This window comes from Leptidea sinapis, chromosome 19, assembly GCF_905404315.1.
Source record: "Leptidea sinapis chromosome 19, ilLepSina1.1, whole genome shotgun sequence".
NCBI lineage: Eukaryota > Metazoa > Arthropoda > Insecta > Lepidoptera > Pieridae > Leptidea > Leptidea sinapis.
In genome coordinates, this window is record NC_066283.1 from 8,123,326 (window position 1) to 8,139,597 (window position 16,272).

General features: G+C 34.4%; 2 protein-coding genes across 2 annotated transcripts; one reads left to right on the top strand and one right to left on the bottom strand.

The window, feature by feature from the left end:
• The first annotated feature begins 66 nt into the window (after positions 1–66).
• LOC126969781 (uncharacterized) lies at positions 67–2,634 on the top strand. Its single transcript, XM_050815347.1, has 3 exons — positions 67–313; positions 1,189–1,423; positions 2,334–2,634. Exons 1-3 carry the CDS (start codon positions 110–112, stop codon positions 2,528–2,530), a joined length of 636 nt encoding a protein of 211 aa, XP_050671304.1. The 5' UTR covers positions 67–109; the 3' UTR covers positions 2,531–2,634.
• Positions 2,284–8,734, bottom strand: LOC126969764 (anaphase-promoting complex subunit 4). Its single transcript, XM_050815323.1, has 6 exons — positions 8,276–8,734; positions 8,105–8,208; positions 7,828–8,016; positions 6,730–7,255; positions 5,844–6,043; positions 2,284–3,812 (listed from the first exon to the last, which is right to left on the bottom strand). The coding sequence occupies exons 1-6, from the start codon at positions 8,382–8,384 to the stop codon at positions 2,589–2,591; spliced, it is 2,352 nt and encodes a 783-aa protein (XP_050671280.1). The 5' UTR covers positions 8,385–8,734; the 3' UTR covers positions 2,284–2,588.
• Positions 8,735–16,272: the final 7,538 nt, after the last annotated feature.

The window sequence follows — 16,272 nt, forward strand, 5'->3', positions numbered from 1 at the left end:
AATTTAGTACTTGGCAAGAATTCACTAACATTGCTGGCAATGTGATGACAAATAGCTGTGGTGTCTAGTGATATAATAAGACTAGAAAAATCTAATTTTTATTTCCATTATGGATAATATCCATGAATTAAAGTCCAGCATTATTAAAGAGGTTCCTGTTGGAACTAAAGCTGTACTTAATTGTGTAAGCAATGACTTCAACCACAACTTTATGTTTTGGCTATTTGACAAAAATAAAATCATCGGACCAGGTAACACCTATGATGAAAGAAAATACAAATATGAGGTCTTATCTGGACGCCTTCATATTGATGTAAGTTTTATATAACCACTAGCACTAACTGATGTAAAATTGTCATTAACAATTAATTTTGTAGAAATAAAACACTCCTTAAAAAATTGTGCTCATATACACCTTAAGTACATTAATGTCTTGTGCACAAAATTTTTAACATTGTACTACATGGTGGCCATATGGCAACGGCACCAATCAGGAAGTTATTATTATCACATTGCTTTTTAAGTATGTGAAGTCTTTCTTCTTTTTTTGTCTGCTAGAAAAACCCATTATGTAGGCCTGCTTTAGCTGGAGTTATATAATTGTATCATATCTTGGGCTTTATGCATCCCCCTTAATTTTTTTTTATTTTTCCAGCACATTTGGATGCTTCTCCCCTCAAAGTTGCCACCATAGAACCATCTTACTCACCAAACTTCCTTTTCTCATGACACAATCATCCAACCCTCTTAAAGTTAAGCAGTATAAGCTGCCATAGCAATGACAATATAATTCTAATTTTGATTGCATCAAACACTGCAAGATTTAAAGGTAGAAAATCTCAATTTCCTAAAGTGTGGAGTGTCACTCCAATACTCTTAAGTTACAGTAGCAGCCAATTACGAAGTAGCGGTAGATTCAATAAGAAAAATATTTTTTTGTCATTCATAAGTGTCATTTCCGTGACCTGAATGACACGAATAAAGTTATTTTGATTTGATTTGAGTACACTAATATAAAATGACCTTCTATAGAAACACCAATAACTGTGGCAATTCTGCCCCTGGTGAAAACTCTATGTATATTTCTACTGCTAATAAACCATATTTTTGGTTCTTTTTAACAAAAATTATCAGTGAACCCAACTCAATTTCTAGATATTATAATCATATTTTTTATTATTATTGTAGAATGTGTCTCCCAATGAGGCTGGATACTATAAATGTGTGTCAAAGAATCTTGATGGATCAGGCATATCAGTTGGAGAGGTAGAAATGATTGTTCAGGGTTCCAGTTCTACTGCAATGGATGCTATTAAACTTGTTGCCATAGTAGTTTCCATATTAATAATAATTGCTTGTGCAGTTATATATTTAAGATTAAGAAAACAGTGGAAAAAGTATGATGGAAGGACAGTTGTGCCAGGTATTTTTTTTACAAAACTACCATCTTTAAATAGTCATTTTAAAACAAGGATTCATACATATGACTTGACTACAAGTAACTCAATAACTATGTATTACTATTAGCATCTAAGGTGAATTTGACTATCTCATGGCAATTACAATAGGACAAAATACTGATACATTTGTTTCAAATGATGTAGGCATTAACCAGATACTTACGGGTTAAATTTTTAGGGGTCTATACATGATTTAACTAGTAAATTTTAAAACAAAGTCTGAGCACATTTTTATTTCTTTTGTGTATCATAGAAACATTTTTAAGACTATGGTTGGATCCCATGACAATTGTTTTTGTGTTTGCAAGGCTTGATATTTACCTAATTAAACACAAAAATCAAGTAGAGTATATCTCTATAATTGATGTCGATGATAATCTCTTATAAGTCAGGATGAATAAAATCTTAATTATTTATCAATAATGTTGGAACATACATAGGGTTGATTTAAATAGCCCTTAGAGGTGTCCTGCTAGACATTATTAAATTAATCTTCTCATCCTTATACTATTTTTTTGGACATCTATGTATGTAAATATTATAATGTCATAGTAATGCAAAATACACCTGTTGCTCCAAATTAGTAATTTAATATGTTCTTTAAAAAAACGCAAATTGGACAGTGAACTACAGATATATGAAAATAATAATGAGTATTACATTAGTGACGAGAAGACATTATTTTTAACCTTGCAATATGTTAAATATTATTACATAATCTAAGGACACTGGTCAGTTCCATAAATGCATTATTATTATAATATAAACACAACTATCTATATCCAAAAGACCTTATACTAATTGTGAATAAAAATAAAACAAATTATTAAACTTGTTTTTCTTTTTTAATGATTATTGCAAATTACATTGCAGTGGATGAATTAGAGGAAGAGGATGGTGATGAGATTTACAATCAAACAACAACAACAATAGAGCCAGTAGCTGGACCCAGCAGAAACCAGTCGTCTGATCAACTACTGTATGGCATAGATAATCAAGGTCTTGATACAGATTTTAATTCAGTTTTTGAGAATATACAAATAAAATCTCCAAATGTAAGCCTCATTTAGAAATATACATATTTAAGTATAGGGCAAATTTTATGAAGAATTTTTGATATTACTAAGTTTACAATGTAATGTCTCTTGTGTTATTAAACTGATCAGTGTTATTATGACTTGTTTCACTTGCAGGAGTTATATTTGACTGTGATGTAGAATCCAGTGTATCCTCTTCATCCTCATCTCCGTTTGTTTCCATCTCAAAAACTCTCACTTTTCGTTGAAGGTTAGATAACACAACTGAAACTTTACGTGCTCCTGACACTGCAATTCTAAAACCACTCATTTTTTCCAAAACTTTGTAAACACTCTGATCTAATAGTGGTGATATATTTTTTTGTGCTACTTGCTCATTGAAGGCAATTGATTTAGATTTCAAGTTAAATTCTTGAGAATTATCTAGTGCAATTTTCAGTGGTAGCTGCACAAAAACTGTACTATCTGCAATACTTGGATGTCTTAAAAGTAAGGAAAGGTATTCAGGCGAATAAAACTGGATATCCAGTATATCTAAATTTTCATCAAGAATATTGTCCCCCTCTTGAATCAAACTTGATGAAAATGTATATCTACTTAATGTTCCTGAACATACTCTTTCTTTTGTGCTCACTGACATAAAATGTAACCCTTCTTCTGGTACTTTATTATTTATAAAAGCCATCATAAATGCCTGCCGATTTGTATCATAAATTTGAGATATCCTTAAATTTTCTTTCCAATTCATATCGGCTTCCCCATTATAACACTTTATATTGTTATAAACAGAAAAATATTTAGCAATATGTTTATCATGAAAATCAAACAGTTTATTGATTTCATGTGTCAGATGCTTATGTTGTTGTACAAGTGAATATTTTTTAAATTCAGATATAGAAAATATTGTATCATTCTCTTTTAATAAACATGCATTTTCCTTCAAAATCTTATGCCAGGGATTATCTTCATCATCCGGTAATAATGTTATCTCTTGATCCTGCAAGTACTGACCAAGTCTTTCCAAATTAAATTTTACTGGTTTTTCAGTTGTACTCTCATTGTTGCCTGATTGAACTTTATCAAAATTGTATAAGAAGTCAGCAATATGTGTAAGTTCTTGTTGAGTTATTTTCACAATATCACTTGAAGTCTGTTCGTCTAATAGTCGAACAATTACAACAAACAGCCACCTGAAGAATGCTTTATAATTTCTCATGGACAGGTCAATCACCTGCTGTAGTTCTAAACACTTGTTTAAAAATGCAAAGCAGGCTCTTATTGCATTTGTTATTTTGTTTTCCTCAACTCCAGTTACCTAAACCGAATATAAATATATCTATAAATGCAAATCAATATTATATTAATTATTGGTTTTTAAAAAGGGACAGGACAAAGCTGTTCTAAATAAATTATTATTAATGGTTAATAAAGTAAATTTATAGAATGACTTGTGAGATACTAACAATATTTAGGGAGAACACTTGGTATTCGATTCTCATTCTATTTCTGTAATAAAATATGGTACTAATTTTTAAACAAATATTTATAATAAATGATGTGTGGAAACTTCGCCATTGAGTGCGCCACTCTTTCGATAGTTGAACTCAAGCGCCGACAGGTCCGTGTGTCCGCCGACTCTTACTGTCCGCTGGCCGCTTAGATACAAATTCATTCTTCTGTGACTTCTGGTGACCATGTTGTTGCGCATAATTACTTAAATTTCGATTATGTACACTGAGTAGTTAATTTATTAATACCCATACTATACTTCACATACCCATTTCCAAAATTTAAGTATATATAATGTACCATGATGTTTAAAATTTACATTGGAAATATAATACTAAGGATGGTTGTTAAAGATAATCTTCTTTTCAAAATTTCTGGTGCCTATTCATTGGATTGCATAATTTTTATATATGCTCACGCTCACCAGGTAAGCTGATATGGAAGGTCATATGCTATAGGTCGAGTTTCCTCATTTCGATTGCTCCGTTCGGAGTTCTGACCTAAATCCCATGTCTGAAACTATCTGAGTGAGCTCCACCAGAAACAAAGCCGAGCTGTGTGTATGTGAATTGCAACAAGGGGGTCACATTGCAATTTCAATCTTTACATAAAAACCTGTTAGATTCTTACTATCCTAGCTTGTATGTCACTAGCGATATTATTTTTTATTGATTTAATCAAAATGTAATGATCAAATTAACAAAAAATTAAAAATAAAATTCAACTATAACGATATTATTAAAATAATCTTCTAAACCCCACGCTTTTGTTTATAATTAAATATATTTTTTTACACTATTTTCAATTTAAATTTATTCAAATTTATTTTCTGTTTTTTAGTTGAATTTTATATAAAGCGCTTAATTCAGGTAGCCGGAGATCACCGAACTAGCTCTGATAATAAGTAGCTCAGTTAAATCACTTCTTAATCTTAATAATTTATAATGGAAACAGAATACTTAAACAGCGCCATCTTTTCGTAAATAAAAACATTACAGAATCATTTGTATACGCGTATATTCCATGATATCATTTCATAATTGCCTTAAAAGTTTATTAAAATGCTGCTAGATGGCGTGAAACACAAATTCACCGCCATCTATTCGCTTCTAAACGAATTAGATACTATAATTTTGTGGAACTGTCTTGACATGTCGCGCGATTCCTTTATAGTTTACAATAAATTACTAGATGGTGCTTATTAGTGATTTATTTATTCTAAAATTATATAAATTGGCAAAAATCTTATTTTGCATATTGTATAATAGAATAATCTTGTCAAATTAGTGTATAATGTCACTCGATAAATCTACAAAGTTTGAACGAAATCTAGCCGTTTAAAGTGGGTCAAAATAGCGCCCAAAGAAGTCGGTTACAAACATACAGGTGAAACTAATAAAAAGCGTGTAAAAACAACTTGGTTATTAATTGATTTTCCAAAATTGTGAGGATAAAACTACATGAAATAACTAAACATTTTATTGGTAACAAAAAACTGATTCCAACTTAGCTTAGGCATTTTATCCTCAAGTATTGTTAGTGCCTCACAAATCTATTTCTTAGCTTAATTATGTAAATGGCTCCTTAAGGAATCTTCAAGACCAGAGTAAATAGGCATACATAGGAGAAAACTATGCTAATATGTAGTCTTTTTCTTATAAAAAAATATTATATGTGCTTTTTTATAAATTCAAATACAATCATATTAATTTGTTATGGAACACTGTTGTGCATTTAAGTTATTGTTAGCTCTATAGGCAATGTTTTACAATAATTATTAATCAGCACACAAAATTAGAATTAAATGTAACAAGTACCACTTATATAACTTACATACCTTATATCGATCTGAAACTCTTGTTAAACCTCTTAATTCAGATAAGTAGTATGTAAGATTCTGGCCAACAATGTTCAACTGGTTCAAAACAAGCTTTTGAATTGTGGAATAACTCAGTTCAACAGAACTACCAAATTTTTTAAGACCCTTTGCTGTTAATTCTTGCAGCAAAAATAGTTCTAATTCATCAGAAGGAACACCTAAAATAATAATCACAAAAAGTTTATACACAAATTTAATAATGATACTAACTAAGCATAAATATTTTTATTTCTCTAGTGTGGCAGAACATGCTTAAATCTAGATTTTAATATTACACATAAAAAAAAATTGAGTCTAAGGCTGAGGTCTATAAACCATACTACGAAGCTGTGGAATGAGCTTCCTTGTGTGGTGTTTCCGGGATGATATGACATGGGTACCTTCAAAAAAAGCACATACACCTTCCTTAAAGGCCGGCAACACTCTTGTGATTCCACTGGTGTTGCAAGACAATGTGGGCGGTGGCTTAACACCAGGTGACCCGTACACTCGTTTGTCCTCCTATTCCATAAAAACAAAAAAAAAACATACTTTGACTTTGCTCAGACTTAACTTATATAAAACTTAGCTGTAAGCTTTGCACAATGTTTTATTTCGTTTTTATAGTAGTTTGACAGGTAAAATTATACTGAGCTTAAGATAGCCCAATGCAAGTCGATTTCGCGTGTTATCACACTCCCTTAAGTTTTATGTGAGTAAAGTCTGAGCAAAGACTAACTACACTTTATAGATCTCGGCTTAATGGGATTAATTTAAAATGTTGATTATCTATAAGGGTTTAATATTTTTTATTTGAGTTATGGACCTCATATGGCCAGTGATGTATGTGTATTTGAAAACTCACCCAACATCAATAACTCCAGCAAATCAGCAGACACACCTCCTTCTGGTACAGTTGAAGCATAATATGCCATCTTAGTGTCCATTTCCAGTAATATGTGCTCCCATGCTTCAGTAATGGAATTCATAGTTTTGTCTAGATGTGACATGAGATGAATAATCCTGTCATGTTTGTTAGCTACAATTGATATTTCTTCACAATACGCTGATAAAACAGTTGTATTAACAAAAGCCACAAATACATTGTTTGTTTGCCTTTCAATGTAAAGTACTTGCATCATACTAAAATCATCTGATAGAGTGATATCAACAATTTTGTATTCTCCATACTCATTCTTTGTTATCTGTGGTAGATGTATACTTCCATAAGGATATGAACCAAAAATACTCATAAAAATATATCCTGAGCCATATGTTATCATCAACATACTTAGTTGAGTGTGTTCTGTATTTTCTTTGAATAGTTTTGTGCTTTCCTCAGTACTTGTACTAGGTGACAAAGGTTTTTGTAAAAATATTGTTGAGTCATCCTTAAAAAAATTGGAATTAGAGTAAAGGCATAAGTTTTATATCTGTATTTTAAAAGCTCTTATTAGAGTTGGTGTTTGTGAAAATTTTGTAGGTTTAAATGAAAAGAAGTTCAATAATATTTTACTAGTTAAATTAAGACCTCCTCATAGCATATAATATGATTACTAGCTGACTTGACCGACATTGTTCTGTACATAATAAATAAAATACTGTTTTATTATGCATTGGTCAATAATATTAACATTAAGAATTCTTTCATAAAACATACTCTGTTATTACAATGAAATTGTTATTTATAAATGTGTCAATAAATTCTCTCATAGAAAATATGTCCATATGAAATAAAAATAAGTATGCCCAAATCAAAATAAAAACTATTCAAACTCTTAAGTTGGGCTAAACTACACTCTTATTAGGTTAGGAGTTCACTGGAAATAACATCAGGACACTTGATTTGTATATATTAAGATAATATAATAATGAATTTGAATATCAACAGTCAGCTATGTAAAATTAAAAGATATTGCAGATTGTTAAGAACCTTTAAACCAGTCTTAAAAATTATACATACATATATATTGTAGTCAGAAGAATTTTCTAATGTGCCTGCTTTCACTGCCCATCTTATGAATGGAATGCCATAATTCTTATATTCATGAAAATCCTCAGTTTCTCGAGCAAAATCATATTTACCAAGGATTCCTTTATCTTCTATATCTATGATATAAACAGTTCCAGTGTTGTATCCAATTGCTAATGCCTGAAACAAAAAATATGTGGGAATTAATATACAATAATGTTATTACATTGGATCTAAAACTTAGACTGTTTGAATAATAATGACTTACTTTACCATCAGGCCTCCATTCCATTGCTTCTACCAGAACATTTTCTTTATATGGTGGCAAATTCCATACTTTTTGCCAGTGGAGCCTATGAACTTGTACTTCGCCTAAAAATATATGACAGTAAGTGCTAAGAGCATATTTCGTTTAATACAACTGGCCATAATATTATACCTTTGAAATTACTAAGTGCTAATAAATCAAGCCTATGACTCCAAACCATAAGATCTACTTGATTTGGAACGTGTCTCTCCTCCACTTGTCTTATTCCACATTGATACATTTTTATATAATTTATATAAAGCTTAACTCCTTAATGCTGATTGAATGATGAATTTTTTTGCCTAAAATCTCTTTATTTGATTATTCTACCGAATATTAACTCCATTCATTATTCATATCTGCAACTTGCTTGTCTTCTAGGAAGTAGGAACTTGATCGCTTTACTAAAAGCCGTAATAATTTATTTTTTGTTTTGTCCAGTGAAATAATTATTCAGTATTCATATTATTTCAATCAATAATTCGCTGGAACATTGAGTTTTAATATTATAGGTAGTAACTAACTACCATTATTATACTCTTTGATTACAACTCTAAAGAATCGATATTCGAACTCGATAAAAAACAGTAAAACGTTAAAAACTAAAAGATCTACAACTGGTCTGTGGGCTATTCAATATTTTTTTTTCTTCCCGTTAATGGGAGTGGCAAGGAACGTAGTGTTGAAATTCTCTTTGGTGGCAAGGGCAGAGCCATGCAGCCATGTTTAGTGTGCAAAAAAGTTTTTGTTCCCATTTCACTTTCTCGTACGAAAACGAATATTTTTATTTTGTAAACGTCTTGTATATTATTAAATTACATATATTTATCGGTTTTAGGCAATAACTTGTAGTTGTCATTCGATTTATATGGAAATAAAACAAAAATAAAATAAATGCTAATTTGTATTTTGTATTAGATTTGTGTTAGAAAATATGAGCTCATTTTTAACTCCAGTGTTTAGCAGAGAAAAGGCAACACGTGGCGGCTCTCTTATACTTATAAGTAAATCATTTGAATTCAAAGACCGTAAAGATATTGTGGGCCTCTCTGTTGAACGTACCATTGAAATAGCCTGTGCAGAGCTTGAGTGTGCCATTGTTGTAAGTATATACAGACCCCCCGATGCATTATATGAGTTATTTGAGAGTGTATTGGAGGAGGTTCTATCAAAATTATCAGAATCTAAGAAATATATTATGATTTGTGGTGACTTTAATATTAACTTATTAGAAAAATCCATCACAAGTATTAGATTCAAATCTTTGTTTAAATCATATAATTTATCAAATATTTTCTTAGAACCTACTAGAGTAACCAGCACCTCTAAAAGCTGTATTGATAATATTTTTACTAATTATAAACCTATTTCTCAATCAATAATTAGTAAACTGAGCTCAGACCACTTTGGTCAATTAGCCTCTTTTAATATTGAAGGGAACAAATGTACTTCAACTAAAAAGTTTATGTTTGTTCCGGTAAACAATAGGCGAATGGAGAAATATAGAGGCAATGTTTCAGAAAAACTCTCAAACTTGTATTTGAATTATAACAGTACTCCAAATGAGATGTATGGTAAGTTATTTAAAATAATTAAAACAGAGTTTGCTTCTATATTTACTTCAAAGACAGTCAACTCGGGTGGTCTCTTGTCATTTAACAACTGGGCAACAGCTGGTATTCATAGGAGCAGACAACGGTTATATGAACTATATAGTGAGAGATCATCATGTAATCATGATGCATCTTTCCTTGTATATGTGAAAAATTATTCAAAATTATTTAAGAAAGTATGTACTATTGCTAAGTCAATGCATATTAGAGAAATAATTAAAAATGCTTCAAATAAAATAAAAATGACTTGGAAAGTTATTAACTGGGAATCTGGAAGAGCGAAAGACTGCAAGTTTGAATATAATCTAATAATAAACAATACAAAAATCCACTCTGAGCAGGAAGTAGCTTCTGCTTTTGAGAATTTTTTTTCTGACATTCCAGTTTCCATCTCAAGCACCCTTGTCTCCTCCACCAGTGTTGCCGAGTCACTTCTTTTGGAAAATGTTAAGGAATGTAAACAAAATTTCCAATTCAGTGTTGTTAGCCCAGCAGAAATAATTAAAACTTTCAGATCCTTAGAAATGAAAAAAACTGCTGATATATGGGGCATATCTGTAAAAATAATAAGTTCTGTTATTGACGTCATAGCACCATATCTAGCACTAGTTTTTAATAGCTGTATTGAACATGGCGTGTTTCCTGACCTTCTGAAGTATAGTAAAATTACACCAATATTTAAATCGGGACTCACTTCTGACCCGAATAACTATCGCCCTGTTTCGGTGTTGCCGACCCTTAGTAAAATTTTTGAAAAAAATATTTTAAGCCAAATGCTTACTCACTTTAACACTTATAAGTTACTTCATATAAAACAATTCGGCTTTACTAGGGGACGCTCGACTACGGATGCAGGTGTTGAACTCATCAGGAATATTTTTGAGGCCTGGGAGGAATCACAGAATGCACTTGGTATCTTCTGTGATTTATCTAAGGCTTTTGATTGTGTTCAACATTCAACGCTGGTCAGGAAGCTATGCCACTATGGTATAAGAGGATCTGCACTAGATCTTCTGATCTCATATTTAAATAATAGGATTCAGAGGGTCGAGATGAATGGCAGCAGATCTCCTGGGACTCCTCTCGGTATGGGGGTACCACAAGGGTCTATTCTTGGACCCTTCCTCTTCCTAATTTATATAAATGATCTACCTAACCTTGTAGAAAAAAAACACAAGGTGGTATTGTTTGCGGATGACACTTCACTTATATTCAAAGTGAAACGAAGCCAAGTTTTATATGACGAAGTAAACAATGCTCTATCTGACATCGTGTACTGGTTTAGCGCCTATAACTTATTGTTAAATAATCAAAAAACCAAATATATTAAATTCACCGCGCCAAATGTCAAAAATGTAGATGCGAATATTTTATTAAATGGAGACCTCTCCATACCACCTGGTAAAACCAGTGGAATCTGCTATATTTCTTGGCATTACTCTTGATTCCAAATTGCAGTGGGGCCCCCATATTGAAGGATTGGCGAATAGGCTTAGTTCTGCAGCATATGCGGTTAAGAAAATCAGACGGTTAACTGACATAGATACGGCGAGATTAGTATACTTTAGTTATTTTCATAGTATTATGTCTTATGGTATATTGTTATGGGGCAGTGCGGCCGATATTAATACTATCTTTGTGCTGCAGAAGAGGGCTATTCGCGCGATTTATAACCTAGGTCCTAAAGAATCATTGAGAGAAAAATTTAAAGAAATAAACATTTTGACTGTTGCTTCTCAATACATTTTTGATAATGTTTTGTATGTTCATAAGCACATTGAGGAATTTTCTAGAAACTGTGACATTCATAATGTTAACACGAGGAACAAACATAAACTTGTTATGCCTACTACTCGGTTGGGTCGAGTTAGTAAGTCTTTTGTTGGGCGATGTATATGCTTCTACAATATGATCCCAGAAAATGTACAAAACAAATGTGTTACGAAATTTAAAAGATATGTTAAAAAACGTTTGTGTGGGAATGGTTATTATAGCATAAACGATTTTCTTAATGACACCACGGACTGAGATTAAAGCGAACACCCTCAGGCTCTTTAATTATTAATGTTTATTGTAGGATATTACATTGTAATCCATATTTTATATAAAAAAAAGCCCGCTGAGTTTCTTGCGCCCATTCTTCTCAGGTCTGAGGCAGTCTCTTTGAATGTGTGGTAGATTTTGACGTTCAATAAGTGATTATAAATCCTATTTTGAATAAAAATATTTGAATTTGAATTTGTGTGTGTGTGTGATTCATATGTGTGTCAAATAAAATATATTATTATTTATTTACTTTGATTTAAAAGTTTAATATTTTCAATCACGCTAAATCGTCACTTTCATATATTTTTTTCTATTTCAGATCTATTTTCAGACAAGCTGGAAAAAGCATGTATAATATTTTGGCAGTGTAAAAGACTCGTAGGGAGAACCTGGGGTCTTGCTCAAAAGATATGTAAATGGCTATATACAGCAGTTATTAGACCAATTATCACCTACGGAGCAATAGCTTGGTGGCCCAGGACAGAGCTAACAACCGTACAAACCAAGCTGCAGCGATTCCAACGGCTGGCCTGCACAGCCATAACTGGTTGCATGCGCACTACGCCAACGTCTGCCCCAGAAACCATTCTAGGGCTCACACCGCTTGACATACATATCCAACATGAGGCGACAATGTCGGTTCTCCGCCTGAAGCTGATGAGTGTATGCAAGAATGATGACTGCCTTTCAGGAAACCTCTGGAACAGAGTAAGGAAGGATTTCCCACTCTGTGAGGCACCCTGTGATAGAATACCCAAAACACACATCTTTCAAAAGAATTACCGTATTCAACTATTCGAAGTGGGAGCAGACCAGTCAGGTGTAAATGAACTCAGAATTTACACAGACGGTTCCAAAATGGCAGCCGGAACTGGAGCTGGCATACACTCACTTCTTTCTCTCTTCTCTCACAGGAACTGAATATACACACCTCTATACAATTAGGCATACATAGCTCCATATTCCAATGCGAATGCATAGCCATCAAGGAAGCTGCAGACGCGATACTAAGAAGGAAAATACACGGATATTATATCCGTATTCTATCCGAAAGTATGGCAGTACTGACTGCGCTGTGGAGCAACATCTATAACTCAGCGCTGATATACGAGTGTCACCGATCCTTAGAACAAGCTGCCTCTAACAACTGGGTAACTCTGCAATGGATCAAAGGACACAGCGGTTCGTTGGGGAACGATGCAGCGGATGAACTTGCAAGGCGGGGGTCGGAAACGCAAGTGGCTGACCTAGGGCCAGTCCTGCCGCTACCCTTTAGCCAAATGCGGTCATGGATACGCTCTCTCACCAACAACCTACATAGAACCCGATGGACAAATGTCTCAGGCTGCAGACAGTCGAAAGAGGCGATTCCTGCACTATCGCCCAAACTGACACGTCGACTTATTAGCCTAAACAGACGCGACATCCGAATTATGGTCGGCACCCTAACGGGTCACACATCACTGAACAAACACCTATTTACAATCGGCGTTACGGACAGTCCTAAGTGCAGGGGCTGTCTAACCGAAGATGAAACGGTCACTCACTTAATCCTGGAATGTGCTGGGGTGGCCAACCAACGGGCACAAACCTTAGTAAATACAAGGTCGCTCCAGGAAGTCTGCGAACACCCCAGGAGTGTTCTGAACTTCTGGAAGGAGCTGGGCTGGTTGGAATGACTGGCCAACACTGCGTGCAAAATGGACCCAATTAAGCGGTCTAATTGCGGAAACAGGAGCCCTTTACCAATACCTATACCAATAATTCTATTTCAGATTTTTTTTCAGACTATTATGTCACTATCATTATCATCGATTATAAAGAGCTGTTTCAAGAAAAAACTACTAAACGTTAAAAAACTTAATTTTTTTTAACAACAAGTAAACAAATATCTAATATGCTATAATCCAAGAAAACTTCTAGCTATTCCACCACTCCACAGGGATGATGATTCGCTGGCCCATGACGCTAAGGGAAAGCTGATCTCTTGGGCTCCCTCTTCGCGTCCAACTCGATAGAGGCCTGGATGACCAAGGCGCACCACCACCGCATACTCGCGGTGCGAGTCATACATGCCGGAGGTAAAAATCCGGCATGGCTCCGTGCTTGAGGCACCTTGGGCATTCATAAATCGAGTGTGCCCGATGGCATTCCCCCGACAATGCTGCAGATATGTGCTCCAGAACTGGCGCCGGTCCTTACCGTCTTTTCCGGCTGTCCAGGCGTAGTCCCGAAATTATGGAAGGCGGCTTTAGTGCACCTGATCCCTAAGAGAGGTGTACGCTCGGATCCGTCCAACTACCGCCCCATTGCCATAAACTCCATTTTCTCCAAAGTAATGAAGTCGATCATCAACCACCAGCTCTTGGGATACCTAGAGGAGCACTTGGCGGTGAGTTAAGACATAGTGAAGGCCTTTGATCGGACTGCCACAGCATAAAGCGCTTATAGCGAAAGTGCCATCCTAAGGGCTTCCCTAGAAGTTGTACAAATGAGTCACTAGCTTATAGCTGATCGATCAATCATCAAGGTTGTTATCAACAGTGCATGCTCCGACTTAAAACCCAGAAACACTGGTGTTCCGCAAGGCTGCGGGAACTGCAATTCAACTCCATGAAGAGAAAACTCTCTTGTAAAAATAAACCTATAAAACAAGCAAGAGAATAACTCGAAGATTTTAAAATGCAAAGACATGTGCAACAACAATTTCGATCAGTCACGTGTTCTTACGCGAGTTTAACATTTTATACCCATCCACGCGCTCATCACGAAAAACGTTAATTATTATAACACTGTTACAAAGTCAAAGTCAACTGTAAAACTTTATAAGTTATTCAGTGCAAGTCAGGATGAAGTACAAAAGTTACAATAGCATTCAAATGAGTATAACAATATTCATTAACAAAATTTAGAACATTAATTCCAACAATCTTTATCATTCAAATAATCTTTCACATTAAAATAGGCCTTAGATGTTAATTTATTATTTAGGATACATTTAAATTTTTAATAGGTAACATTTTAATTTCATTTGGGAGTTTATTATAGAATATAACACAATCCACTTTAAAAGATTTACCAATTTTACGGAGCCTAGTAGATGGAATTACGAGTTTATGTTTGTTTCGAGTATTGACACTGTGTACATCACTATTCTAAATAGAGCACAGCAATACGTTAAGCCAGCCCACATTCTGAGGACATATGGAGTATTGCTGGTATCTAGTATCTCAGATCTGGCACACTCCAGTATCAGCTCGATCTATCTGACCACGTGCAATGCAGAGCAGCTCGAATAACCCAGTGCATATTAGCCAATTTAAAAAGATGTATATTTCCTGGCAGTATACTGTCATAATATTTGGAACGCTGGAGTGCCCCAAGGTTATATGCTATCTTCTACACTCTTTCTTTTGCATATCGATGATATGTTGGACACCTCCATCCTACATTGCTATACAGACGACAGCACTGGTGAAGCCGTATACACAGACCACGCAGGTCTCTCTCGAGAAATCGTCGACCAATGCCAGGAGAAACTTGTGTCTTCTACCGAGTCCTCTCAGGTCGTGGAATGAGGTAAAATGAACCTTTTACAATTTAACTTCCAGAATACTCAAGTTGGTGCGTTTACCAATAAAAAACCTATTTGTATCACCACTCTTTGGACAACACTTTCCTTAAAGCCCTTACCTGAAATAGGAATACTGGGTTTTGAAATCTCGAGCCATTGCCAATTCCTTGGTCATCTGGAGGGTAAAGCCAAAATGGTTTCGAAGAAGCTGGGCGTCATAAATAGAGCACAGCAATACGTCAAGCCAGCCCACATTCTGAGGACATATGGAGTATTGCTGGTATCTAGTATCTCAGATCTGGCACACCCCAGTATCAGCTCGATCTATCTGACCACGTGCAATGCAGAGCAGCTCGAATAACCCAGTGCTCTCTATACGGCTGCATTACTTGCCGTTGCGTAGAGACGTTGATTCAATGTTTGTCTTCATTTGTCACAGGTAGTGTTCCAAAGAACTGTTTCACCTGATTCATTCCACAAAATTCCACCTTCCACGACATGCTACAAATTAAATAAGGATATCATCCCTACCATCTGGATGTATGGCGCTACTCCACAGTGCGGTTTTCAAGGAACTTTCTTCCACATACTAGCTGTGGAATGAACTTCCTTGTACGGTGTTTCCGAGACGATACGACATCGGTACTTTCAAAAAAGCGAGTAAACCTTCCTTAAAGGCCGACAACGCTCCTGTGAGTGTTGTCTGGTGTTGCAAGAGAATGTGGGCGGCAATGATCACTTAATACCAGGTGACACGTACGGTTGTTTGTCCTTTTCCATAAAAAAATAAAATAGATGATTATGATAGCTATCTGGAATAGTAGGAATTGATTAGTGTCGATTCAGTGTGATAGTAAAATTAAACTGTTTAACTATACTAAATAAATAAATCTAAT

Coding starts and splice junctions, on each gene's coding strand:
- LOC126969764 (XM_050815323.1), bottom strand. CDS start 8,384: ATGTATCAATGTGGAATAAGACAAGTGGAGGAGAGACACGTTCCAAAT. Junction 8,017..8,104: donor AATGGAGGCCTGATGGTAAA/GTAAGTCATTAT, acceptor TTTTTGTTTCAG/GCATTAGCAATTGGATACAA. Junction 7,256..7,827: donor CTTCTGACTACAATATATAT/GTATGTATAATT, acceptor AATTTTTTTAAG/GATGACTCAACAATATTTTT.
- LOC126969781 (XM_050815347.1), top strand. CDS start 110: ATGGATAATATCCATGAATTAAAGTCCAGCATTATTAAAGAGGTTCCT. Junction 314..1,188: donor CTGGACGCCTTCATATTGAT/GTAAGTTTTATA, acceptor TTATTATTGTAG/AATGTGTCTCCCAATGAGGC. Junction 1,424..2,333: donor TGGAAGGACAGTTGTGCCAG/GTATTTTTTTTA, acceptor ATTACATTGCAG/TGGATGAATTAGAGGAAGAG.